This window comes from Pipistrellus kuhlii, unplaced genomic scaffold (assembly GCF_014108245.1).
Source record: "Pipistrellus kuhlii isolate mPipKuh1 unplaced genomic scaffold, mPipKuh1.p scaffold_m20_p_15, whole genome shotgun sequence".
Taxonomy (NCBI): domain Eukaryota; kingdom Metazoa; phylum Chordata; class Mammalia; order Chiroptera; family Vespertilionidae; genus Pipistrellus; species Pipistrellus kuhlii.
The window spans coordinates 4,992,928-5,018,577 of record NW_023425460.1 but is presented as its reverse complement, the minus strand read 5'-3'; the positions used below and the strand labels follow the sequence as shown (position 1 = coordinate 5,018,577).

At 53.0% G+C, this 25,650-nt stretch overlaps 1 protein-coding gene across 6 annotated transcripts in view; it reads right to left on the bottom strand.

The window, feature by feature from the left end:
- Positions 1-25,650, bottom strand: part of DLG5 (discs large MAGUK scaffold protein 5) — a 109,073-nt gene that overhangs the window by 45,497 nt on the left and 37,926 nt on the right. For 4 of the 6 annotated variants that reach the window (XM_045581691.1, XM_036438105.2, XM_036438103.2 and 1 more), the window contains exons 2-5: positions 14,404-14,472; positions 3,179-3,341; positions 1,524-1,667; positions 668-851 (exon numbers count right to left, since the gene is read on the bottom strand). In XM_045581691.1, coding sequence (XP_045437647.1) covers positions 668-851; positions 1,524-1,667; positions 3,179-3,341; positions 14,404-14,472 — 560 coding nt within the window. The remainder of the gene's footprint in view (positions 1-667; positions 852-1,523; positions 1,668-3,178; positions 3,342-14,403; positions 14,473-25,650) is intronic. The other 2 variants (XM_045581693.1, XM_036438107.2) reach the window with 1 other exon arrangement.

Genomic DNA, 25,650 nt, shown 5'->3' with positions numbered 1-25,650 from the left:
ACCTCACCCAGCCAACCCTCTGTGGACACAGAACATGCCACCAGCCTGCCGTGTCCCTGGGCAGCCGGGCAGTTCCGAGAGGAGAAGGGGCCACCATCTCTCACAGCGAGCCAGGCTCTGACTGGCCTGCCCCTCCATGCCTTTGTCCACACGAAACAAGAGCTGGGCAAAGCAAAGAAACCAACTTGTAGCGCAGAGAGCGGCAAGAGCAATAGGCCACACGCCCACCAAAATAACGATGATAACCACTCCCACCTCATATTTGCACAGGGCTTTAAAGTTTCCAAGCTTCTCCAACTGTAATCTCACGGGATTTGTACGAAGGAAAGAAGCTACAGACCACCAACCTCCAGCCCCAGAATAAGTCTAATACCCGGTACACACTGCATAGCACCTCCTTCTTGGTGGCCCTTGCATCATTCATAATGATACACGGGTACCTGGGATTATTTTATTAACACGGGTCTCCTCCATGGGACTGCAGAGTCCAGAGAGCAAGGCCTGAGTGTTTGCTCACATATCCCAGAGCTTCACATGAGGCGAACCCTCCAGAAATACTAGCTAAATTATCGGGGGGGGGGGGGGGGGGTTGATGGATGAGTGGCTGGAGGTGGTGGGGAGGCACCCGGCACCGAGCACCCAGCACCCAGCGCCCAGCCCGCTCTACCTGCTGCTGCTGGGCCCGGAGGTCACCAATCTCCTTCTGGTCCTCCTCGTGCAGCCGCTTCATGTCCTCCCAGGACTGCTGCAGCAGGTTCCGCTCCCGCAGCAGCTGCCCGTTCTCCCGCCGCAACGTGTCCACGTCGTCCTTCAGCTGGGTCTGGTCGCTCAGGAGCCGGCTGTGGAGTGTGCTGGAACGCCCCCCCCCCACACACGGTGAGCCCCAAACTGCCTCCACCCCCACCCCAGGCAGCACCAGCTCCTCCCGGGCCCCTTATACCAAGACACCAGCCGGGAACCACAGAAGCTGGGTGCCCAGCACTCAGGGGCGGCCAAAAGCCTGCTGTCAGCCAGACGCCAGAAGGACCCACACCACTATTAAAAACCTGACACCAACAAGGGTGCACAGACAAGGGGGGCTCCCTAGGACAGGCCTGGCACCACCACGTCCTGAGGTACTCAGGTCTGAGCAAATATCAGCAGGTGGGCAGGAAAGAACCTGGTCTCAGAGGGGCACCAGGAGACCAGGAGGGTGCACGCCGCACCTGCCTCTCCTGTGGCAGGAGTCGCAGCAAAGCCCTGGACAGCGACCCGGAATCCCAGGGATCTATCTGCCCGGCCCCTGAGTCCCCTTCTCCATCACTGCCGACCACCCTGCTTCTGAGGCTGCAAAGATGGTGTTAAAAGCCTCACTTCGTGCTTGGGGAAACTGAGGCAAAACCCACTAGCTGAAGGCACACTGCTGGCCACATGGAAGAGGCAGGACTAGAACCAGGAGGCCTGGCTCCAAGACCAGAAATGGGGAAGGGGAAGAGGCAGTCGTTCTCGGATGCCGGAGCCCTGGCCAGGCAGGCCCCACTCACTGGTAGAAGTCGGTCTCCTTGGCCACCTCCTCGCACCGCTTCAAGGCATTGGTGTGCTGGTTCTGCAGACTCTGCAGGTCCGACATGGCGCGCACACACTGGATCTTTAGCCTCTCGTAGTCAGGGTTCAGCCTGTGGTAGGGCCTGGCCCAGAGGGCAAACGGCACCGTGAACACACTGACAAGGAACGTCTCTTCCCCCGAAGCCGTGACCTAGGTCACCCCAGCCCAGTGGTTCCCAAATACGTCTCCTATGCACCACAACTACCAGGATGTGTTACGCTCAGATGCCTCGGCTGCACACACGCCAACAGAATGAGAATCCCCAGGATGGAGGGACCCTCAGCTGCCCGAGCTCCCTGCAGGGGCCTGAAGAGCTGAGAATGTACCATGTAGGAGCTTCTGGGAGACCTTGTGACAGGCCTATGCACACAGTGGGTCCACCAGAAACCCATGATGAGGTTTCTTCTCTCTTTAGACCAGTGATTCTCCATCTTGGGTACACATTAAAACTCCAGGCCAATATATCAGCACCCTGGGATGGAAATCAGACAACAGAATTTTTTTTTTTTTTTTTTAACTTTCCAAGGGATTCCAATGTGCAGCCAACACTGAGAAAACTGGCAGGGTGCAGTGGTTCTCAAAGTGAGGTTCCAGGACCTGTAGCATTGATATCACCGGAGAACCAGTTAGAAATGCAAATTGTCAGGCCAGCCCCAGGTTTCCTGGATCAGACACTAGGGAGGGTGGGCTAACTAGCAATCTGTGCTTCAACAGTAAGGCCTACGGATTGCCCTGCTCACTCGAGTTTGAGAACCCCTGTCCCAGAGCAGACATCAGCCACACTTCAGACTTTGCTGGCCACACGGCTGCTGTGGAACCACACACGCTGCCTCCGTAGCATGTAAGTAGCCGTGGACAACGTGCACGCTGGCACACCGTGTCTTCACGGCCCGCCTTGGTGCCATCTGACGGGGGCATTTCCTCATCAGAGCAACCCCAAGGAGCAGGCTTACAGCCCGACATTCCCCCAAGAGGAGTTTTCCTCGGGACAAGGCACACACATGCTCCTAAAAAGAAGAAGCTAAAACACTAAGGACCCCTCCAGCACCTCCTGGAAGGATAAACCACTCTGTATCCCTCCTCCTCCTCCTCCACGAAGTCCCCCTGGATCACGCAGGTGGGGAAGGCCTCTCCCTCTTCCCCAACCCTTGGACCGCCCTTTCCTGGCAACAGGATCAATGAAAGATTGTCCTCAAAACAAACAAGCCAGGTGGGATATGGTCTTCCTAATACACAGGGTACAATGAATGTGTTTGCGTAACTTCCCAGACAGTGGCACATGCACATGTGCGTGCGCGTGCACACACACACACACATACACACACACACACACACACACACACACACACAGAGAGACACCACCATCAGGGGCCAAACCTCTGATAGACACACCCACATCTTTCAGTCCTCGAGTGGTGTGATTCAGGCCACGGGCTTCAATTCCCATTTGGAAGAAGCACGACAAGCCTGTGCCCCTCCCCCCTGGAGCTGAGGACCCCCTGGCGGGGAGGGGATGGTGATGGCACCAGGATAATAACCCGTGCCCTTGGGCAGGTTGGTGAGCGTTGGGCAGGGGAGCTGGCTGATCTCTACCTCTTGTCAAAGGTGGTCCCGTGAGTGGCGAAGGCCAGGCGCTTCCGCAGTTCGTTCCGCTCTCGGGTCATCAGCCGCAGCTGAATGGAGAGGTTCTCCACCTTCTCGTTCACTTGGCGGTCCGTGAGGAGGGGCGGCGGGGACGGTGCCTTCCCGGTGGTTCCTGGCGGGAGGGAAATAATAACGTGAACTGGCATTTGGACAGAGTCACCAGCTGCCAGGCACCGTTCCGACTCTTGGCTTGCATCACTTACGCCCAACGGCCCTACCAGGTGTATCCTGTTAGCATCGCGCTTCAGAGATGACAACACCACGTCAGAGAGTGAGAGACGAAACAAAAACAAAGCTCAGGCGGTCCCCAGACTCCCAGCACTCACAGCCCGCTCTCCTGGCCCCGGCTGAGAACCCCGAGCACCTCCCTCCTCCCAGTCCCGCCAGGACACCTCCAGCATCGACTGTTTCGGCCCTAATCCTCGCATCTTCGCCTCATCTGGAAACAGTAACTATCGCCCACCCCTGGGCACGGAGAGGCCCATCTGAGCCCCAGCAGAGAAGAGGCTGTGGCCTGAGGAGGAAGGTCCAGTTGGGACCCAGTGAAGCTCTGAGGACCAAGGTGACTGGCTCCAAAGCTGGGCCCCAGGGCTGGGTCCCCATCCTCCCCTGGCCAGTGCTGGTCACTTCGTACAGCCCCCTTCTTTGAGCCAGCCCCCTGCCTGAGGAGCTGCCCACAGCCCAGGGGTGCGGGCTGGAGGGCGGTCAGGGAGCGCTGCCCACAGTTAGTAAGTGTAAGGTGGTACAGGGAAGTCGTGGGGGCTCTGGTGGCCCGGCCCACATCAGGCCCTCAGCTTCTGGGCCAGGAAGAAAGCGTCCTGAAGGGAGCCCCGTGCCTCCTGCTATTTCCGGGAACAGTGCCACTGCCAGCACCTCTGACAAGACCCGAATCCTTTCCTAACAGGACAGCCCCCCGCTCACATGTCCGGGAAAGAGATGAGTCCATGCTGCCTTTATATCTAACTCTGTCCGTGTGTTTACCTGAGATGCCCTCGGCCCTCAGGGAGCCAGGAACTCAGGTCAGGAACTCAGAGCAGCCTTCCCACTTCATAGACGGGACCTAGGAGGCTGACTCACCCCCACAGCCCTCAAATGTGCGAAGGGCAAATGCATGCCTTCTGACTCTGCCGTCCTGACCCCCCACACCCTCAGCTGACCCTTGTGGGCTGGCTGTTCACAAAAAAACAAGTGTCCCCACCAAGACAAAAGAGGGGCACCCAGGTGTGGCCTCGCATTTCCCAGGAGTGCCAGGAAGGATGGGGAGCTCCACGCTGTGGTGACAAGCCATACCCTGGTGTGAGGGAGGAGCCTCACGTTCAGCTCAGGTTCCCAACACTGGTACCCCAAACACCTAAACCTAGTACCCCCCAAAATGCATGTATTTTAAAACCACCACGCCCTGCCCCCCAGGACTTCTGTACTCCGGGCCAGAACTCTGGGGTCAGAATGTTCTTCAAAGTAGGGCCCAGACCAGCCCTTCCCATCTTCCTCCCCAGGTGGTTCTGCCCCACAGCCTGACGATTTCCCTCGCCTTCCCCCGAACATCCCGCATCCTACCCCCCCCCCCCCCCCCGCCCCGGAATTTTGGGAAAAGGCTTGTCGCAGCTGGGTGTGGGCTGCACAATTTCTTGCTCTCTGGCAAATGAAGTCCCTTTTATGGGGTGAGCCCAGGGCCGAGTCTTCATGAATGGGGCTTCCTCTGGACATGTGTCCGGTGCCCCTCCGGGAGATGTCCATGAGTCACCCTCTGAACTCCGGGGGAACTTACCCGTGGAAGACTGGCAAACCTCAGCGAGTGGGATGCAGAGGCTCAGAGAGCACCCGGAAAGGGGGCAGTAAACGTTCACAGCACAAACAACACAGATGTCCCAGACATTAACTCCAGCTTCCCAACAACCCAGGCGGGCCCTACGATTGCCACCCCATTTTACAGGTGAGAAAATCGAGGACCAGCAAGGTTGGTTCATCAATTCCAATAGGTTTGGCGCGCACACTGCCACCACGTTCCCTGCCTCCCAAATGACGGCCATGAGCAGCGCTTACTTTGTGTCCGGCAGTTTCTGAAATGCTTTCCATACATCACCCCACCCACTCCCCGTAAGGAAAATACCACTGTCATTCCCCTCTTACAGCTCAGGACACCCAACCTCGTCAAGGCTAAGCAGCGTGCCCAGGTCGCTGAGCCAGAGATGACAGCACTGAGCCTCCCTCTGCAGCCCAGACCCCACAGCCAAGGCCTGACCCACAAGTTCCCAAACGTTTTGATGTCCGGACCTCTCTATACTCTCACACATGACTAAGGACTGCAAAGAGCTTTTGTTTACATGGGCGACATCTGCCTAACACTACCTACCAGATTAGAAATTACAACTACGAATTCTGAAAATCTAGTTTTAAAATAAGCAAACACCTACTACCGATTTACATAAGATTTTTTTTTTTAAATTAAAAGTGAACGACCCTTTTGATTACAAAACAAGAAACGCAGCAAGAAGAGCAGCATGGCGGGGCATCCTTATGCTGCTTGGTGCCTGGCTTACCTCGTGTCCGTGCAGGATGGCATGCCCTGGCAGGCCTTCAGAAAACCCCACCCACAGCGAGTGTGTGAGCGTGGAGGAGCAAGTGACACCTGCGTGTCACTGAGGAAGGGTTTGGACCTCACTGCCCCTGAGGAGACCGCGGGGACCCTGGCCCTGCTTTGAGAACGGCCGCTTGGTGCTGCGCCCAAGCGCACCGAGCATCCGAGAAGCATCACATCTCGGGTTAGGGAACGGAAAGCCACCAGGGGCAGAGACCTGCCTCCAGGGACATCAAGGATTCTCCCCTCATGTCACACATGAAGCGACAGAAGGTGCATGCGTGCGTGCGTCCATCGGCTTCCGCAGAAGCTGGAGAGGAGCAGCAGGAGAAAGCGGGGACCATCAGCTCTGTCACCATGCACGGCCATGGCCTCCGGTCTGTCTCTGCAGGGTGAGGGTCCGGGGCAGCGGATCATGCAGACGATGAAGTGAGTGCTGACATTTGCCCACCACAGCCTGGCGCTGGGTTCTGTGCTAAACCCTCCATCCTGACCTCCTTCATCCCCACGGCACCCTCCTAGGTGTGCGCTATTACCGCCCCTTGAGAAAATGACGCCCAGAGAGACTGTACAGCTAGGAAAGCGGCAGACCCCACGCAACACGCAGCTCTAACTCCAGAGCCAGGGCCTCCCCCTGCGCTGCACGGCCTCCTGACAGGGGTGCCTCTGGTGCCCCTTCTCCTGCCCCAAGGCTGAGCACACAGAAACACACAAAAGTGAGGCCGCCCAGGCCTGAGAAGCCATCAGGCAGCTGCTCCCTGATGGAGGGGAATGCGGCTGGGCGCCCCTGTGCTTCTAGTAAGGAAGGCGGGGGACAGAGGAGGCCCGGGGCCCTCAGGAAGCGTCCCCAGATGTGCTAAGCCAGGAAGTTCCAAAATAACAGCAAGTACTGCAGAAAACTCACTCCATCCCAGTCAACTGAAAATAAGGATTTCCCCTTTTACTTGCATCTCGGGGTTGAAAGGAATTTGGAAGATGCTGCTGCCCTCCCATCCAAATCGTTAGCAGAATCCCCCAGATGGCCATCAGGACTGTTAGAACCCTCCACAGTGAGGGAGCACACTCCTTCCCGCACACAAAACCCATCCAACCGTCCCCCACGGAGTGATTCTCTGCGGGAGTTAAAGGCTATTTCCCACAATGACCCTCGCTCTGCCCCAAAGGGCCACAAGGTACAACTGCGATTCCTTTTCTACACAGCAGACCTGCAAGTAGTGAAGACAGCTATCAAGTCCCTGTGTCAGAACAGCTGACAGTAAAAAGTAGCAACACCAGCCCTACCTGCTTTGGCTCAGTGGATAGAGCATCAGCCTTGGGACTGAAGGGCCCAGGGTTCAATTCCAGCCAAGGGCACATGCCCGGGTTGTGGGCTTGATCCCCAAGTGACATGCAGGAGGCAGCGATCAATAATTCTCTCTCATCGTTGATAGTTCTATCTCTCCCTCTCCCTTCCTCCATGAAATAAAAATGTTTTTTAAAAATTATTTTTTTAAAAAGTAGCAACACCAAATGCTGACAAAGATGCTGGAATTCTCAAACACTGCTGGTAGGAATACACAATGATATAGCCACTTTAAAAAACACTTTGATAGCCTTTTATAATGTTAAACACACATTTATTGTACTACTCATGATCCACTCTCCTATTTACACAGGAGAAATGAACATTTAGGTTTACCCAAAACCAGCACACAACTGTTTGTAGAAAGAAGTTGGTGAATGGATAAACAACAGCATTTCTACAGTGGAGTACTACTCAGCAGTAAAAATGAATGGACAACTGACCAAACTACCAATATACACAACAGCAGAGGGAAACCACAAATGCCGGGTGTGCCATGTGAGAGAAGCCAGGCTACATACTACAGCAAGCATGTCAAACTCATTCGTGATTCTCAGGAAAAGGTAAAACTCCAGCGGCAGGAAGAGGCCAGTGGCTGCCAGGTGCAGGCGGTGGAAGGCGGAAGGCAAACGACAGCCACAGAAGGAAATGTTTCAGGTGAAGGAACTGTTCTGTATCTTCATTGTGACAGTGGTTAAATGGTCATGAGTTTGTCACAACTCACTGAACTATGTGCTAAAAAGAATAAATGTTACTGTATGCATTGTATGCCTTAACAGAAAAATTAAGTTAAAAAGAAAGAGAAAAAAAACTATACCTGCGGGGCCCTAAACTGAAGCCACATCCGAGGAGTGGAGTGGCTGCTGCAGAGATGGGAGCTGTGAGCCCTTCTCCAGTCACTCATCCCTGATAAACATCTTAAATAACAAACAACATAAGAGGGAATTGCCCCCGAGAGAAGGGGGCAGCGGGAAGAGATCAATGAATGTATTTGCACACATGCATAGCCCATGGGGGGAAGGCCTGGGTAGGGGGCTAGATTGGGAAGAGATGGTGAATGGGGGCAGGGAGGGGGAAAACATCTATAATATTTTCTACAATAAAGGTAAATGTTTTTAAAAAGGGAGTTGTAAAAAAAAAAAAAAAAAAAAAAAAATCCAAACGCCACTTCTCTCTCCTATCCAGTACAGTTGTTCTTTTGGACTCAAATGCTAAACTGTCCATTCTCCCCAGCTTCACCCCTTCTTCTTCCCAAGTCTGGAACCACTTGGGAAGTCAGATTTTCTTTTCCTTTTTGGTGTCTCAGATGGGATTCAGGGGGTAAGGGATGTGATCGCACTGAAACAGCCTCAAAGGAATGGAGGGGATGCAGGAGAGCTGGCACAGGCCCTGGACTCTGGACAATAAACCATCACTGACGAGGGCCCTGGCATGAGGGGAGCAGCAGAACCAGAGCGGGCAGAGCCCTGTCTCCATCACAGGAGTCCTGGCTCCTCCTCCTCATCACCCCAGCTGAGGTGCCCACCCCCACAGACCATGAGGCTCAGTGAACAGCCTGGCAGCTGGGTGGGCTTCTTGGCCATAGCCCCTTTGTCCTTGGTTCCCTCATCACCACGCTCCCGCCGGCCCCAAAGGCTGCCCCTCTGTCTTATTTACAGCTGGACAGGTGGCAGCACTATTTCAGAGCCCCATGGCACGGTGCCAGAGTCAAGGAGGAAGTTGGTACGGCCAAATGTGGTCAGGTGGAGTGAGGATGCCCAGGTAAACTTTCTGGCCACCTCCAGGCCCTGGCTGTCAGGGGAGAAGCAAAGGAGCAGCAGGCCGAGGTCATCACCGGCAGCAGACAGGAAACCCAAGCCAACCTCCGCTCCAGCCAGGAGAGCCAGGGCCAAGGGGGAAACAGCCCCAGACGCGGAGCCAGTGCTTCTGAAGCATCTGAGCATCAGGAGAAAACTTGTTAGAAATGACACAGACCCACCAAATCAGAAACCCTGGGAGATCCCCTCCAGGAGATCCTGATGCCTGATAAAGCTGAAGACCAAAGCTACATTTGTGGCCCAGCGTAGCTTTTCCTTCCTTGTTTTTTACTTGTTTGTTTGTTTGTTTGTTTGTGGTTATTGTTTATTTCAGAGGGAAGAAGGGAGAACAGAGAGATAAAAACATCAATGATGAGAGAGAATCATTCATCGGCTACCTTCCTGAACACTCCCTACTTGTCGAAACCCGGGCATGTGCCCTTGACTGGAATCGAACCTGGAGCCCTTCAGTCCTCAGGCTGAGGCTCTATCCACTGAGCCAAACCAGCTAAGGCTTTTCCTTCCTTGTTTTACTGGCGGTCCACCAGCCACTGCACATAAAGCCATCACCCTTTGATGAAACGCAAGGAGGACACTTCCCTGACTATGGAACCCAGGGGCACGGCCTCCTTGGTCCCGCAGCCCACAGCTCAGCTCCTCCCAGGACTCGGGGAGAGGAGGTGAAACTCCAAGCGGCAGCTGCAGCCTTGCCCAGCTCCCAGTTCTCCCAGATACGCTACTTGCTCTGAGTCCTAAACTCAGGATCTGCTTGGCAGAAACCAGGGCCTAGACACGCGGAGCCGGCCGCCGGCTTCCTGAGCCATCCATGCCTTGGAGGCCACCTGAAGGGTCCCCTCCCCGAAACGCACTCTGAAGCACTCATCAGAAACAGCTGCTCCTTCCCGGGCTTTCCTTTCTGTTTCACGGGGCAGAATGGCCAGAAGCTGATCTCTGCTGCCAAGGTCTGAATGTTTGCATCCGTCCCCCCAAATTCCTATTTGGAAATCCTAACCCCGAAGGCATATTAGGAGGTGGTCCTTTAGGGGGTGATTAGTTTATGAATTTTGAGCTCTTATGAATGAGATGAATGTGTCATAAAGGAACCCCACCCCCAGAGAGAGCTCTCTCCCAACTCTGCCAGGTAGGGCCCAGTGGGAAGCTGCCAGCCCTGAGCCAGGAAATGAGCCCCACCAGACACTGCAGCTGCCTTAGCACCTTGATCTCGGCCCTCCCAGGCTCCAGAACGGAGAGAAATAAATGTCTGTCTTTGAGCCATCCGTTCTGTTAGAGCAGCCTGGATGGACTGGGACACTGGCTGGACTCTCAGGCCCCAGTGGGATCGCTAAGAGACTGAACGGACGCTCCAAGCAGAGAGATGCTTCTATCCCTCTGTCGGACTGAGAGAAAACAGGTCCCTGATCCCAAAGGACCAGAGAAAAAAGGGCCAGAGGGCGCACAGAGTTGGGGTGCAGCCCTGCCTCCACCTTCCCTGTCAAGAAATCACTGCTGGGACATGAAGGACGCTCTCAGGCCCCCCGCCCTGCCAACAGGCCAGAGAACTCTCTGTTCAATGCGAAATCCCTCGTTACTTCAACTTGTATGACATCTAAGCCTCGTTTTATAAATGCCACCCAAGAATGTCTTTACTTAAAATTTCCCCAGTTGTTCATGGTGAGAAGTCAGTGCAGATGGATGGGGAGGAGAACACATGGATTGCCTGAAATGAGTGTGCAATCCCGGCAGGTCCCTGGGTCTCCCCGTGGGGCAGGTTCCTTAGCAAAGAGCTGCACGGGATGGAGGAGGGCCTTGAAGAGGCCACCACACTCGGCTAATGAAAACTGCCTGGAGCTTTTTACAATGACAGTGAAGAAGGTGTCAAAAGCTAAAGAAGGTGTCAGAAGCCCCATCTCTCCCAAAGCCGAAGCCAAACCAAGGGCTTTGAAGGCACAGAAAGCAGTGCCAAAAGGCGTCCACAGCCACACAAAGAAGATCCCCACGTCACCCACCTTCAACCACCTTCCGATGGCCAGAGACCTGAGGCTCTGCAGGCCGCCCCATGTTCTGGGGAAAGCCACCAGGAGAAACAGCCTGCCCACTAGGCCGTCATCCATTCCCCGACCAGAGTCAGCCCGGGAGAAGAAAGAAGAAAGCGTACACTCATGTTCACTGTGGATGCCAAGGCCAACCAGCACCAGCTCAGACAGGCTGTGAGGAAGCTCTATGACATTGATGTGGCCAAGGTCGGCACCCTGAAGAGGCCTGATGGCGAGAAGAAGGCGTATGTTCGACTGACTCCTGACGATGATGCTTTGGATGTTGCCAACAAAACTGGGATCATCTAAACTGAGTCCCACTGCCCAATAGTAAATATAAAAATTTTACACTGTTAAAGGAAGGGAGGGAGGGAGGGAGGGAGGGAACAACCTGAAGAGACCTCAACAGAAAGACACTGCAGCCTCTAAGACCATTAGTTGGCAAAGGCATGGTGAGGTACCAGTGGATCAAGCTGGAGAGCCGAAACTGAGGCAAACCGCCTAAGGATCTAGCGCCCACCAGGGGACGCGACGTTAAGAAAATGTTATATACTCAAGGTTTCATCTACCAGCTTCTCTTAAGCTGAATACAACTTGCCATTCTCTCCCCAAATGTTCTTCCTTAGGGAGGTAAACATGGAAGAGCAGAGGCGATATTTTCATTCTAAGACCTTCCTCTTGCCTTTCCTTAGTTTCAAACAGCCAGCAGCCCTGTGGAAAGGGAGGGCTGCGGCACTGGGCGAAGGCTGAGCCAGGAGGGGTTCTCCAGGAGGCGCCCCTGTGCTCCCGCGGCTGACCCCACCATTCATTCCACACCCAGGACCAGTCCACGCCGGCCCCCACATTCCACTTCTCTTGCCAGGGCTGAGGTTAGGCCCACCCAACCCAGACCAGGAGGGCGCCTACATGCGGGGCCCACGCTCAGAGCTTCTGATATAGCAGGCAGGAGGTGGAGCCTGGACCCTGCATTTCTAACACGTGCCTGAGGGCTGCCGATCCAGGGCCCACACGGGTGAGCACCAGTTCGGACACAGACAAGCGATTCTTAGAGGAGACTGTGCTGAGGGAGTTCTGGCGAAGGCTTCTCAGCTCATAAGGAGACAATCCTCTTGTCTGCTGGACTGTTCATGCAACAGAGATGTCCATTTACCTGCTCTGTCCAGTACAATAGCCACTAGCCACAGGTGGTCAGGCAGCACTTGAAATGTGGTTAGCGTGACTGTTGAAACTAGAAATTTTACTTCATTTTAATTATTTTGAATATTTTTTATATATTTTATTGATTTTACACAGAGAGGAATTGAGAGGGACAGAGAGTTAGAAACATTGATGAGAGAGAAACATTGACCAGCTGCCTCTTGCACACCTCCCACTGGGGATGTGCCCGCAACCAAGGTACATGCCCTTGACCGGAATCAAACCCAGGACCCTTCAGTCTGCAGACCGACGCTCTATCCACTGAGCCAAACCGGTCCCGGCTTAATTATTTTGAATTTAAAAGCCACCTATGGCCTGTGGCTCCCATAATGGACATCACTGTCCCCATCAGCCACCTGGACTGAGGGGGGAGGACACCACACTTTGGATGCTCACTTCCTACTGTTCAAGGTCATGCATTCCTTTATTGTTTAAGGCGGTATGAGTCGGTAACCCCTGTTGCTGCAGCCATGAGGACATTCACATAAGCCCGTGAAAAAGTGGAGCTAGCCACCCAAGGATGCGTCACCTGCATGCAGAAGAGCAAGAGAAGCGAACCCTGTTCCTGTGAACTGAAGAGGGCTGGACCTGAGGGATGCACCCCGGTCTTGCAGCACTCAGATCTGGACACAGCGTGCTTCCCCTCTGCCTGCTCACAAGACCTGGGGACACTGCCGACCCCTCCATCCCAAGGACCACCAGTGTGTGCAGAACTAAATGGTGGGCTACTGGCAAGGCTCCTTCCAGGCATGCGAGGTCTGGAAAAACACCTCCTGCTCTAGCTCACCGTGGTTTAAGCAAGGCCACTCTCTGGAGCTCCCTTTTAAAATGCAAATGCTCCCAGGAAAGGTGCTGGGTTAGGCCTTGAAGTGTGGACGTGCAGCTGAATAAGTTAGATCATTGTACCTTGTTTCCAAGGAACAGGAAGCCGGAAAAGGGTGAAGCATGAGAGAGGAGGCCACGGGTACAAACTCAGGACTCAACCAGGTCACAGCTTTACAAAAGCCGCACCTCACTGCTCTCCTTATCCCACCTGCACACCCCATGTGCTTCCTGAAAGCCAGTCCCAAGTTCGAAATTCCGGCAATCCATCATGCAATCAATGTGTCTCCGGGAGCAGGAAGGATAATGTGATAGAGCCTCGGGAGCTCTGAATTATGGTCCCAGAAGAGTCCTCCCTGAGCCCTACACAAGAGGAGGGAACCTGTGAGGGGCTGAAGTTTGTCTTCCAAAAAGATGCTCAAGTCCTAATCCCTTGTAAATGTGAATGTGACCTCATTTGGAAATACGGTAAGAAGGGCCCCCAAGCCAATATGACTGGTGTCCCGTTAAGAGGAGAAACTGGAGAGACACAGAGCGAGCATCATGTGAGGAAGAAGGCTTGGACAGACTGGGTGATGCACCTACCAGCCAAGGAGCATCGTAGACTGCTAGCAGCCGCCAGCAGCCAGGAGAGGCCCAGAACAGACCCTCCCCTGGACCCGTCAGAGGGGTGCAGCCCTGCCAATACCACACCTTGGCCTCAGACCTCTAGCCTCCAGAACTGCGAGAGAATCCCTTTCTGTCGTACAAGCCACACTGTCTTGGTACTTCCTATGGCAGCCATAGCAAATGAATATATAGTAGTACCCCTACTGTACCTGTCTTCCCTTCTGATTACTCTGGCCTCACTTTTTGTACACTTGTGTAACTGCCCGTCCCCGCCGCCGCCTCCCCAGAGACCCTAAGATGCACAAGCACGGGGACCACACCAGTGGTCACCACCACATCCCAAGCCCACTTCTGGCACCTGGAGGGGTCTCAGCTGTCACCCCGAGAGCACACAGCTAGCAAGGCCTGTCCCCCGCTAACCCTCCACAAGCTCTGGAATCTCTGGCGAGAGACTCTCCTCCCTGAGTGGAAATCTCCCTGTAGGAAGGGTGGCCTTGGTGGGGCACAGGGGAGCTCACTGAGAAGTCCTGTGCCCTGACAAGTGAAGAAACAGCTAAACATGTGCCTCCCTCGGCACCCACCACCCTTCCATGGCCAGAGCCAAATTCCTGCCCTCTGCACGAAGACGACACATTGCTGACGAGAAAATGAAAATGAATTAACAGAAGATGAGCCCCTGAGTAATATCAAAGGTGAGGGCCAGCTTCCCATCCCATGGACCCGGGGCTGCCCTGGCTCGCACCCAGACCCTGGCCCGCCGGCTCTGCAGGAAGGAGGAGCCGGGAGGTGGTACTCACCCACACTGCTGAGGGAGCTGCTGCTCTCGGAGTCAGAGGGCATGATGGACAAGACGCTGTATGTGGAGCCTGGGGGCAGAAAGGGAGAGCATTTGTTACTAACCCCAAGGGGCCTCCTGTCTATACCCCAGACTACTGCCGGACCAGATGACCTTCAGTCATGGCCAGGCTGAGAACCAGCACTGAACCAGGGGCCAGAAACCGAATCCCAAGGGCCAGACGGGCAGGGCCATCAGCAGGGACAAGCCTTTGGTGTCTCTGCCTTGCCTCTGCCTCTTTCCGCAGCCTCAGCTCTGGAGGCTGATGTATGTGCAGGCAGAGTGGAACTTGAAATGCCAGCTGGCTTCCTACTGGGACATCTGGAGAAAGGCTCAGCGAGGGAGCAGCATGCCCAGGTTAAATGCAGTGAGGAGTCCCCACAGATTAGTATGGCTTCCATGCAGACAGTAGCAGCATAAATTGACCGTAGGTGAATTACGTATGGTTTATGCCGGACTACTCTGTTCTTAGTTCTAACTGTATTTAAGCTCAGTCCTTAATAATTTAGCCAGTGTCTACCCCCTTATTAAAAGTTATTCATCAAGAGAGAAACCAAGATGGCGGCATAGGTAAACATCTAAAATGCTGCCTCGCACAACAACTTCAAAACTACAACTAAAAGACAAATAGGACATCATCCAGAACCATAGGAAGGCTGGCTGAGTGGAAATTCTACAACTAGAAGGAAAAAGAAAAGCACACTGAGACTCGGAGAATCTGCAGGAGGCAGAGGTACTGAGGTACGAGCGCGTGTAGAAGACTGGCAACTGAGTGTGCAGCTAGCTTTCTCAAGCGAGAGGGAGACAAAAGCTCCCGACCGCAGTGAACTGCACAGACTCTGGGGACCTAGACTCATTTGGGGAGAAACTGGACTGTCTGGTGGCAGGCAGAACTTGAGGTCGGCTTTCCCTCAGAGGTGCTTGCAGTGATGATCACAGGACACTGAGACCCAGGGGGCTCTTAGGGCAGGGCTGACAAGAAACCAATGCTGTCTGTTCCACTTTGAGATTCCATCCCATCCAAGCTGAGCACAGAGAGGCTTTTGCAAGTCTTGTCTCATAAGAGTGTCTCCAGCACAGAAGTTCTCCCAGCATAGACACAGCTGATCCTCACAGTCAATTGGTCTGGAGGTCAATTCCTCCCAGTGATACCAACAACAATCAAGGCTTAACTACAACAAGACTGCGCACACAGCCCACAAAGGGGTGCACCAAGAGTGTCCACCTTAGATAACTGGGGAGGCTGAGCCACTGGGCCCTTTAGGACACCTAGCACACAAAGCCACTCTATCAACTCAGGGAAGCAGCCAAAATGAGGAGACAAAGAAACAGGTCACAAATGAAAGAAATGGAGGAAAGCAAACGACTGGATATAGAGTTCAAAACCACGGTTATAAGGTTTTAAATAATTTTCATACCCTCAAGGGTATGAAAAATGACCAACTAGAAATTAAGCATACACTGACTGAAATAAAAAATATTATAGAGATCTAACAGCAGACTAGAGGATCATAAGAATCAAGTCAAAGATTTGAAATATAAAGAAATAAAATCACTCAACCAGAAAAACAAAAAGAAAAAAGAATCCAAAAATATGAAGATAGTGTAAGGAACCTCTGGGACAATTTCAAGCATATCAATATCAGAATGATGGGGGTGCCAGAAGAAGAGAGAGAGAAAGATAATGAAAACCTATTTGAAGAAATAATGACAGAAAATTTCTCCCACTTAGTAAAAGAAATAGACTTACAAGTCCAGGAAGCACAGAGAACCCCAAACAAAAGGAATCCAAAGAGGACCACACCAGACACATTATCATTAAAATGCCAAGAGCAAAAAACAAAGAGATAATATTAAAAGCAACAAGAGAAAAAACAGTTAGTTACCTACAAGGGAGCACCCATATGACTGTCAGCTGATTTCTCAACAGAAACTATGCAGGCCAGATGGGAATGGCAAGAAATATTTAAAGTGATGAATAGCAAGAATCTACAACCAAGATTACTCTACCCAGCAAAGCTATCATTAAGAATTGAAGGGCATATAAAGAGCTTCACAGATAAGAAAAAGCTAAAGGAATTCATCACCACCAAACCAGTATTATATGAAATGCTGAAAGGTATTCTTTAAGAAGAGGAAGAAGAAGAAGAAAAAGATAAAGATAAAAATTATGAACAACAAATACATATCAATCAACAAGTGAATCTAAAAATCAAGTGAATAAAAAAATCTGAAGAACAAAATGAACTGGTGGATATAATAGAATCAGGGGCATAGAAAGGGAGTGGACTGACAATTCTCGCGGGAAAGGGGTGTGTGCGGTGCGGGAAGAGACTGGACAAAAACCATACACCTATGAATGAGGAAAGTGGGGAGGGGGTAAGGGTAGAAGGTCGGGTGGGAACCAGGTGGAGGGGAGCTATGGGGGGGAAAAAGAGGAACAATTGTAATAATCTGAGCAATAAAGCTTTATTAAATTAAAAAAATAAATAAATAAATAAAAGTTACTCATCAAGTTTGGAGCAATTACGCTGTCCTCGAAGCCAGGGAGTAGCACCTTTCGTTGTTGTTGTTGTTTGTCAACACAATGTTATAGACACACAACTCCCGGCTACAGACACAAAACTAATATGGTTTGGTTTGAATTCCATTATTTTCAGACAGGATATTCACACCTAGCATCAGGAAAAACCTCCGGGTAAGGAAACCTAGTTTCTTTTCTTTTCTTTTCTTTTTTTTTAATATATTTTATTGATTTTTTACAGAGAGGAAGAGAGAGGGATAGAGAATTAGAAACATCGATGAGAGAGAATCATCAATCAGCTGCCTCTTCCGCACCTCCTACTGGGGATGTGCCTGCAACCAAGGTACATGCCCTTGACCGGAATTGCACCTGGGACCTTTCAGTCCGCAGGCCAACACTCTATCCATTGAGTCAAACCGGAAACCCAGTTTCTGAACTCAGCTTGTGTCCGGGCATGAGGAGCTGGGTGATGCTGAGCAAATCACTTCCATTTTCTGAAACTCTGTCCTGGTCTGGAAGATGAAGCATTCAGTCAAGCGGCTTAGTCTTATGGGGTCCTGCACCTGCCCCACCTCAGCGATTCCACTCTCTACTGATGAATGGGAACAGAAGCTGTGCCTTGCTTATCAAGACTATGGGTGACACCGAATTAAGAGCGTAAACAGACTGAGAGACTAAACTGGAACTTTAAAAAAAGCACAACGCGCAGAGATGGCGGGTCAATCAAAACAAGATAATGGAGGAATTCGATGTTTTCTTTCTTGGAACTAAAAGAAACTATAATGAAGAGGAGTGTGTACTGGGCATGGTGGGTGAGCCCAGGATGGGATTTTAGCAATAAAGCCTTTGAACAAGACTTAGGATTTAAGTGTCAGAAAGTGTCCAAGAACTAATCTCTAGGGCTCCAGGACCAGAAATGTGGGGCCAAATTGAAGGGGTTCACTCCCAACTTGATTCTTGACTAGCCATCCCATACATGCCACACATACTCAGAAGGGGGAGAAAAGAGAGATGGGAGTAGACTGAGGGAGAGGAGGGGAGGGAGCAGGAGAGGCCCCAGAGGAAGGAGAAAATTGGGGGGGGGGGGGGAAGACCACACATGGAGGGCAGAAAGATGGACAAGCGGGGCATCTGAGCCAGCAGGTGTGCCCCCACGAAAACAGATGAAAGGAGAGAGAACGAAGAGAAGAAAAGGGGGACTTTGGCAATGGCAGAAACTAGAACAGTGGCCAGGGAAGACCAGTGCCCTCATTATCACATTTTGTGAGACTCTCTGAAGAACCTACAGGTGTTACGCGTGGATTGGAGAGAATGAGTTGGGGGCTGGGCCGGTGTTCTGACTTCAAATAGGACTGTCAGAAGGGACTCCATTGGTTTCACATGGTCTCCCGCAGCAGCGCTGGGAACAGCAGGGGGATGTGGAGAAAGCTCCAGGCCAGGGTGGCCAGGCAGTCCGTGCTGACCCAAGCAGCCCTGGCTGGGAACCAGAGGGGTCTTGCCACCATCAGAAAGAGGCTAGAACCAGAAAACCCTATTCAGTCCTGAAGTTCCCTGGAGCTACTAAGACATGAATAGCAATGTTCAAAAAAGTGCCTCCTGTATTTTTTTAAATATATTTTTATTGATTTTTTTACAGAGAGGGGGAGAGAGGGATAGAGAGTTAGAAACAGCGATGAGAGAGAATCATCGATTAGCTGCCTCTTGCACACCCCCTACTGGAGATGTGCCCGCAACCAATGCCCTTGACCGGAATCGAATTCGGGACCTTTCAGTCCGCAGTTTGACGCTCTGTCCACTGAGCCAAACCGGTTTTGGCTATCTCCTGTATTTGAAGTTCAACCCACACTGAATTTATTTTACTGTCCATTCAACACCTCTGCATTTTTTGTTTTAAACAATGAGCATCACAAACTTCTCAAATGATCTCTCTTCCCAGATCAGAAATGTCGAGTGGTGTGTAGGGATCCATGAAATAAAGTCAGATGCAGTTCAGGCAGACCATGACATCTTCAAAAGAACAAGAGGGCAGCACAATGCCTATTTTTAAACCAAATCGCCATTTTCTCAATTATTTCTTTCATTTATGGGGGCAAGGAAGGCTTGCCAGCTGGTAGGCTGGTGGACTGTTTTCAAAAGCCGCCAACTCAGAAAAGCCCCCACTCACACCTCCAGGTTCTCTGAGTTCAAGCCAGCCCTGCCTGTAGCTTGGCGGACAGGGCGCCCATGCTCTGCTGGGCGCTCCCTGCAGTAACGCCTCGCTCCTTCCTCAGACTGGCATCGGCAGTGCCCCATCTTCCAGTAAACAGCCCCTCCTCTGCAGATGGTCTCTCTCCTTCCCTGTGGCGAGTTTCCACTGTTAATTAAACTTGGCAGGCAGCCTTCTCTCTCCCCGCCCATCTCCCACCCCAGCTGGGGACATCAACTGGCCAACCCACCCATTCTGTGCCTCTCCCCTGTCCCCGCAGTCCGTCCTGTCCATCCTGCCGGAGCTCTGGGGCCTGACCCGGGGACGGTGTGACATCTCTGCCTGCAGCTCTGGGCATCACCACCCCCGAGTCGGCTGGCAAGGTTCCTGGGAGCCGGCAAGGAGCAATGAAAACTGGACAGGGTCCAGCTTTTACAACGTTCCCAGGGCCTCGGACGTCATCCGGGGGGTGGGAAGGGCCCGAAGACAACATTGTCTTGATCATGCTTTGTCTCTGCGGCTACTGTGGTCTTAAAAGGACTGTGTGGTCAGGACTTTCGGGAACGGGCACAGGAGTCACGCTCCTCCGGAGCCATGTGGTCTCCTTTTCACGCCAGTGCTTCTGAGGGGCGGGTGTCAAGCGTCATCTCTACCTTTGGGATTTCGCAATCAGATCGAGAGGCCACCAGGAGTCCTATCTCCCAGGCAGCCTCTGCCCCTCACAGCCCCACACGCTCGGCCACGTCCGAGACACCTGCACCCCACCTGTTCCGACACCTCCACACCCTCCACTTCCAGGAGAGGCCCAGCGAACGCGCTCCCCCTGCCCTGCCCCCATGCCCACAGACAGCAAGCACTGCCCTCAGGACATGCCCGCAGCCTCGTGCACGCCTGCGCAGAGGTCCTGCCAGGCCCCGAGAAAGCTGATGATCTGGAAATGTTTCCAGCAAAGGAGAGCAGGGCATGCACCCCGGGGGTTCATGGCGTGGGAACCAGAGAGGGGTTCTGGACTGTAGAAGTTACCTCAGACCCTGGTCCCAAGTGCAGGTTCTACCTGGGCAGATCAGGGTGGGGCCTGAGATCCTGCATTTCTGCCAAGCCCCAGGCCTGGTCCACAGGCAGGAAAGAATGCAGGGTCCGTGGCTGGCCAGGGCCAGCAGGTGGAACAAAAACGACGTCGAGGCGGAAGGCCCGGAGAGAGCGCTCACTCTGGGCCGGGCCCAGGCCACGCACTGTCTGCGCCCTTCCCGAGAGCACTGGGGCCCCTGCACATTGCTGACTCTGTGACTCAGCCCCACGGGGTCACGGAGACCTCTTCAAAAGAACTTCCAGTAAAATCACATGAGCGGTAACCAGCCTGTGGGGCCTGGGAGAGACAGAGGCTCGTCCCGCACACAGGGCTCCATTCACCTGGAGCCCGAGAGGCCTGGGTGACTCACGCTTTCTCATGTGGAAGCTGCAGCGCTGAGAGACGTGTTCCAGCCGGGAGCCAGCCTAAGAGGGTGCACAGAGGCTGGCCCGCCAGCTGCCCTGAGACAGCTCAGGTCCCAGGAGGATGTGCACCACCTCTCCCCAAAGCATCTGAGGAGAAAGGGAGGGGGCAAGCTGCCACCCCCTTGAGGCTCTACCAGGCTGCCAGGCCTGTCACCAACAGGCCGCTTGCCCTCCCTGGACCGCTGCTAGCTCACACCCGAGGCACTGCAGCCCGCAAACAGCCCACGGGGGGCTCACAGGCCATCGGCACAGCACTAGGCTGGGTCTGGTGGGAAGAAGAGAAGCTGGGGCTGAGGAGGGTGGTCACCTGCCAAGACCCTGCACAAGTCTCTGCACCTGGGCCCTTGTCTGCAAATCAAGGCGGTAATGAGTAGAATGCCGATGGGGCGCCAGCCAGCCTAGGTTCAACTCCCAACTCTGCTACTCAGCAGCTCTGTGCCCTCAGGTAAGTCACTCAGGCTCTCCCACCCGCCCTCCATGTGCTTATCTGTAAAATGGGATAATAGGAGCACTTACCTCATAGAGGACCAACTGCATTAATAGGCAAGGCAGGGCTTGAAACAGCTCCTGCCCAGCCCGCACTCTGTTAGCTGCTGCTATTATGGTCAAACCAGACCTTCCAACCTGTCCTCAATCTCTTGGTGACCTAAGGTGAAAGCCGTACTAGCGTGACGAGGTCACCCAGTTCCCCATGACAACTGCGGGGCCTTCTGAGCCTCACTAACCATTAGTGCCTGGGTGTGTAAGCACCGTGCAAGCTTGTCTCGGTTCGTCCCCACAAGAGCCCTGAGGCTGTCATCAGCCCCACTTCAGAAAGGAGGCAACTAAGAGTTAGAAAAATTAAGGGCAGGTGGCCTGGTGGTGACTCCTCCCTGCGGCTTGCTTAAGGTCGTGGCGGAGTTACTGAGGGGGCAAGCAGGATACAAACCCAGGCAGTCTAACCCAAAGCCTGCACTCCTGATCCCTCTGCCCAGCCCTGAAGGTGGAAGAGCAGTCAGGGGGACTTCACGGAGGAAGGGGCCTGGAGTTGGCCCTGGAGGACAGTAGACTTGAGTAACCACCTGAGAAGCCAGATCAGCCTGGAGGAGACACAGGCAGAACCTGTCACCCTGTGCAATGCAAAGTCTCAGAACAGGAGTGGCCCAGCCCAGGAACTCCCAGCCTGGATCCCCCCCACCCTCCACCGTCCTGAGTGAGCTGTCCCCTCCCCACCCTCCTTTCCTCACCGAGAGGACACTCAGCAGGCACTGGAAGCTGAGCTGAGCATAGGAACTAAATGTGGGCAAAGGAGAGGGCGAGGAGCCATGGCTTCATGGCACTTCCCATATGCGTGCAGAGACTGGCCCCAGCGCGGGGGCACCCTCACTCGAGAGGACCTCAGGTGGTGCTGGGAGGGTGGGTTCCCTTGGCTGCTAAGAAGCCTCGTGAAGCACCAGGGCTCAGGGCAGCCACACTCCACCTAGGGCCACAGTCCCCTTTCCTTTAAAGATGTGCCCCAAGGCTGTGGGTGCTGAGACCCCAACTTGGAGTCTGACCAGCCCCGGCCTCCCAGGGAGGCTTGACTGACTGGCCCTGGAATGGAGCAGCCGCAGAGGCTGGGGCTTCAACCACGGAAGTGCTGCCTTCGTGCACCCTCCATACCCAGCTCCGTGAGACCAATCACCTTCTCCCTGAGGGACACAGGGAGGCTGGAGACACAGCAGAGCCTGCTGTTATCTCTGGGTCAGGCGAAGAGTCAACCCCTCGTATGCAGAGCACACGCCCCTGAGTGTCAGGTCTGTAAGCTAATACTAGTTCTCCCTCGTTGAGATGTAGCCGCAGCTGCGCACAATTCTGGAAGAATAATGAACTTGCTAAAATACCACAGTAATGATGCTTATTTCCCACTTTCCCTGGCCAGTTATTGACCAGTAGTCCATCTTAAGTTTAACATTTTTAAAAGTATTTTTATTGATTTCAGAGAGGAAGGGAGAGGGAGACAGAGATAAAAACATCCATGATGAGAGAGAATCATGGATCGGCTGCCTCCTGCAAGTCCCCCATGAGAGATCAAGCCCACAACCCGGGCATGTGCCCTTGACCAGAAATGAACCTGGGACCCTTCAGTTTGCAGGGCGACTCTCTATCCACTGAGACAAACTGGCTAGGGCCAATAGTCCATCTTTCAATGTGAATGGGGGTGATGAGTGGGGTGTCCATGTCCCAGGTAACGGCGAGGTGTGCAAGCAACATCTGGATGGGGCAGCATGAAGGGCTCGGGGCAGCAGGGCCTTGTGGGCCATAAAGCGGGCACTGAGTTTAGTGAGGAGAGGAAAACCTCTAGAAGTCTTTGCGTAGAGGAAAGACAGGGTCTAACTTACACTTTAACAGGATCACTGGCTGTTGCTGCATTACATATTGTCCACAGGGAGAGAGGCAGGGCGGGGGAAGAGAGCAGGGAAACCAGCCAGACAGCAAAGGCAATCATCCAAGGGAGCTGTGCTGGCGGCCAGGCGGGTGGTGAGAGTGGAGCTGGTGAGGGGGCTGGGGCTGGAAGGTGGGGAGGGGAAAGCTATGGAGGTAAAGCAGGCAGCGTCTGCTGACAGACTCGGTGTGGAATTGGAAAGCAAGAGATGTTAAGAATGACTCCAAGGTCTCGGCCTAGAAAAGGAAGGATGAGCTGCTTGTCACCGAGATGGGGAACCTTGCAGGAGGAAGAGTTGGGATGGAGGATAAGGGGTCATGAGTTCATGTTTCACCAAATTAATGTGAGGCAAGAACAGACACCCAAGCACAGATGACAGATAGGCAGGTGGAGATATGGTCTCAAGTTCAGGGGTGAGGCTGGGGCTGCATCTATCATTTGGGAACTGTCAGCATATGCTCAGTATTTAAAGCAATGAGTCGATGGTATAATATCACAGCCCAAGGAGGGAGTATGGACTGGAAGGGCAGTGGAGGCGTCCAAGGAATAAGCTCTGAGCACTCAGGGCTAAGAGTGAAAAGAGGAATCAACCCAGATGACAAAGGAGGGGCAGGCAGGGAGGCTGAAGGGGAGCCACATGGCCCAGTAAAGGGACGGGACACAAAGGCATGAGGCAGAGGGCTTGAGGTGGGCTGAGATGCCCATGATGGTCCATGGTGAAGGGGAGATGGACACACACCCTCCTGACTTCTGACCAAACTGTACCTGCACTCCATCTACCCCCTGCACGTTCCCATGTGTCCAAGACATGATACACAGAATGTGTTACTACACCCTGAATATTCACAGCAGCTAACATTCATTGAGCACTTGTCACTATTTATGAGGATTATTCCATTTAATCCTCCTAAGAACCCTATGAGCAGTGGACTACTGACACCTCATTTTCTTGATGGCAAAATACAGGCCAAGTCACTTGCTCAGAACCACAAAGCTGGAAAGTGGCAGGTCCAGATTCAAACACTGCTCTTATCCACTAATTCCATACTACCTCCTTCCCAGCAAGATCAGCAAAACTGAAACTCGCCAATCCCTTGCCCCGATGGACAGCAGAGGAGGCGAGCAAGTCATCCCCTTGCTCAATGACACCATTCAGGTGAGAAGCATCTAGGAATCATGACAAATGGGTCAATGACTCTGAGAGGCAGCCGCCAGGAAGTGGCTTATGGGCCAGCGTGGGCACTGTGGCCAAGGTTATCTTTCCTAACAGTGGAAAGGAAGAAAGGGGAGAAAGCGGGTTCCAGTCATCGCTGCTGCACCTCCGCTGCAGGCCTGACCTCTGCTCCTGGCTTCAACCCCTCCAACCACATCACTCCCCCGGCCATCAGCTAATCCTGGTCCACCCAGGGGAGACCACTACACTCTCTGGAACAAACTAGATAAAAATTTCCATCCCGGCTCAAAAGGCAGCAGGAAACAGAGTGAACCAATGGGGTTTGGGGAACATGATCATGATTCTGATTGTCAGACTGCATGCAAAGAACTGCAAAAATGTCTCTCTCCCACTGTCCTCTTAATGCCACGTCATCCTCCAAGTGGCCATTTTTCATTACTCTCAGGTCAGGGTACGCAGACGAGTCAGCCAGAGGAAATGACAGCTCCGGGAACAGCCCAAGTCTCAGGGCAAGAGCTGGGAAGGTCACAAGGATATAACCACCGGGCTGGACAGGCCAGGGCCATTGAGTCCACAAAGGCCAAAGAGGGCAACTACAAAGGAAAGGTCTTGTCTTCACCAGCAACTGTTTGATGCTCCATCTTCCTCCACCAGCATCAACACCACCCTCCTTATCTGCATTGTGTGGTGCCTTGAAGAGTACTGATCACCACAGCAACTTAGCCTGGGTCTCTAGGGCTCTGAGATCATGAGCAAGCACTCACTTCCCCCCACACTGTCCCAATATTCCTGCTGAGTCTGAACCCACCAAGAAGACCCCTGCCACAGGGTGGGAGGTACAAAGTGACTCTGCCCAGGGGAAAGGCCCAGGATCAGGAGCTGGATAGACTGGCTCTTCCTGGTTTGACTATTAATGGGTGACCAGGGGGCAAATCATTTCCCTGAGCCTCAGTTTCCATATCTGTACACTGGGGGCTATAAAAAGCATTTATCTGTAGTTCACATACTGTTGTGTCAAACAAATATTAATAGATGTTGAACCTGCATTTTAACTGTGAAGGAAGGAACTGCCCAGGACGTTATGTTCTAAGCTGCTCAGGAGTCCTGAGTCTCACCGTTCCCTGCCGGCACCACACCTTTCCCAGTTTCCTTCATTCCTCGACTCTTTACTGCTCAGCTCTTTTCTTCCCAAAATTCCATCTGCTTTTTTTCCCCTGCTCTTACTAAAAACACAAACAAAACAGCAAACACATGGGAATGAGTAAAAAAGGAGGGCCTTTGTTAAGATTCCCAAATCTACAGATTCAATGCAATCTCTATCAAAATCCCAATGACATGTTTTGCAGTAATAGAAAAGCCCATCCTAATTTTAATAAGGAATCTCAAATAGATGAAACAATCTTAGAAATGAACAAGTAAAGCCAGATA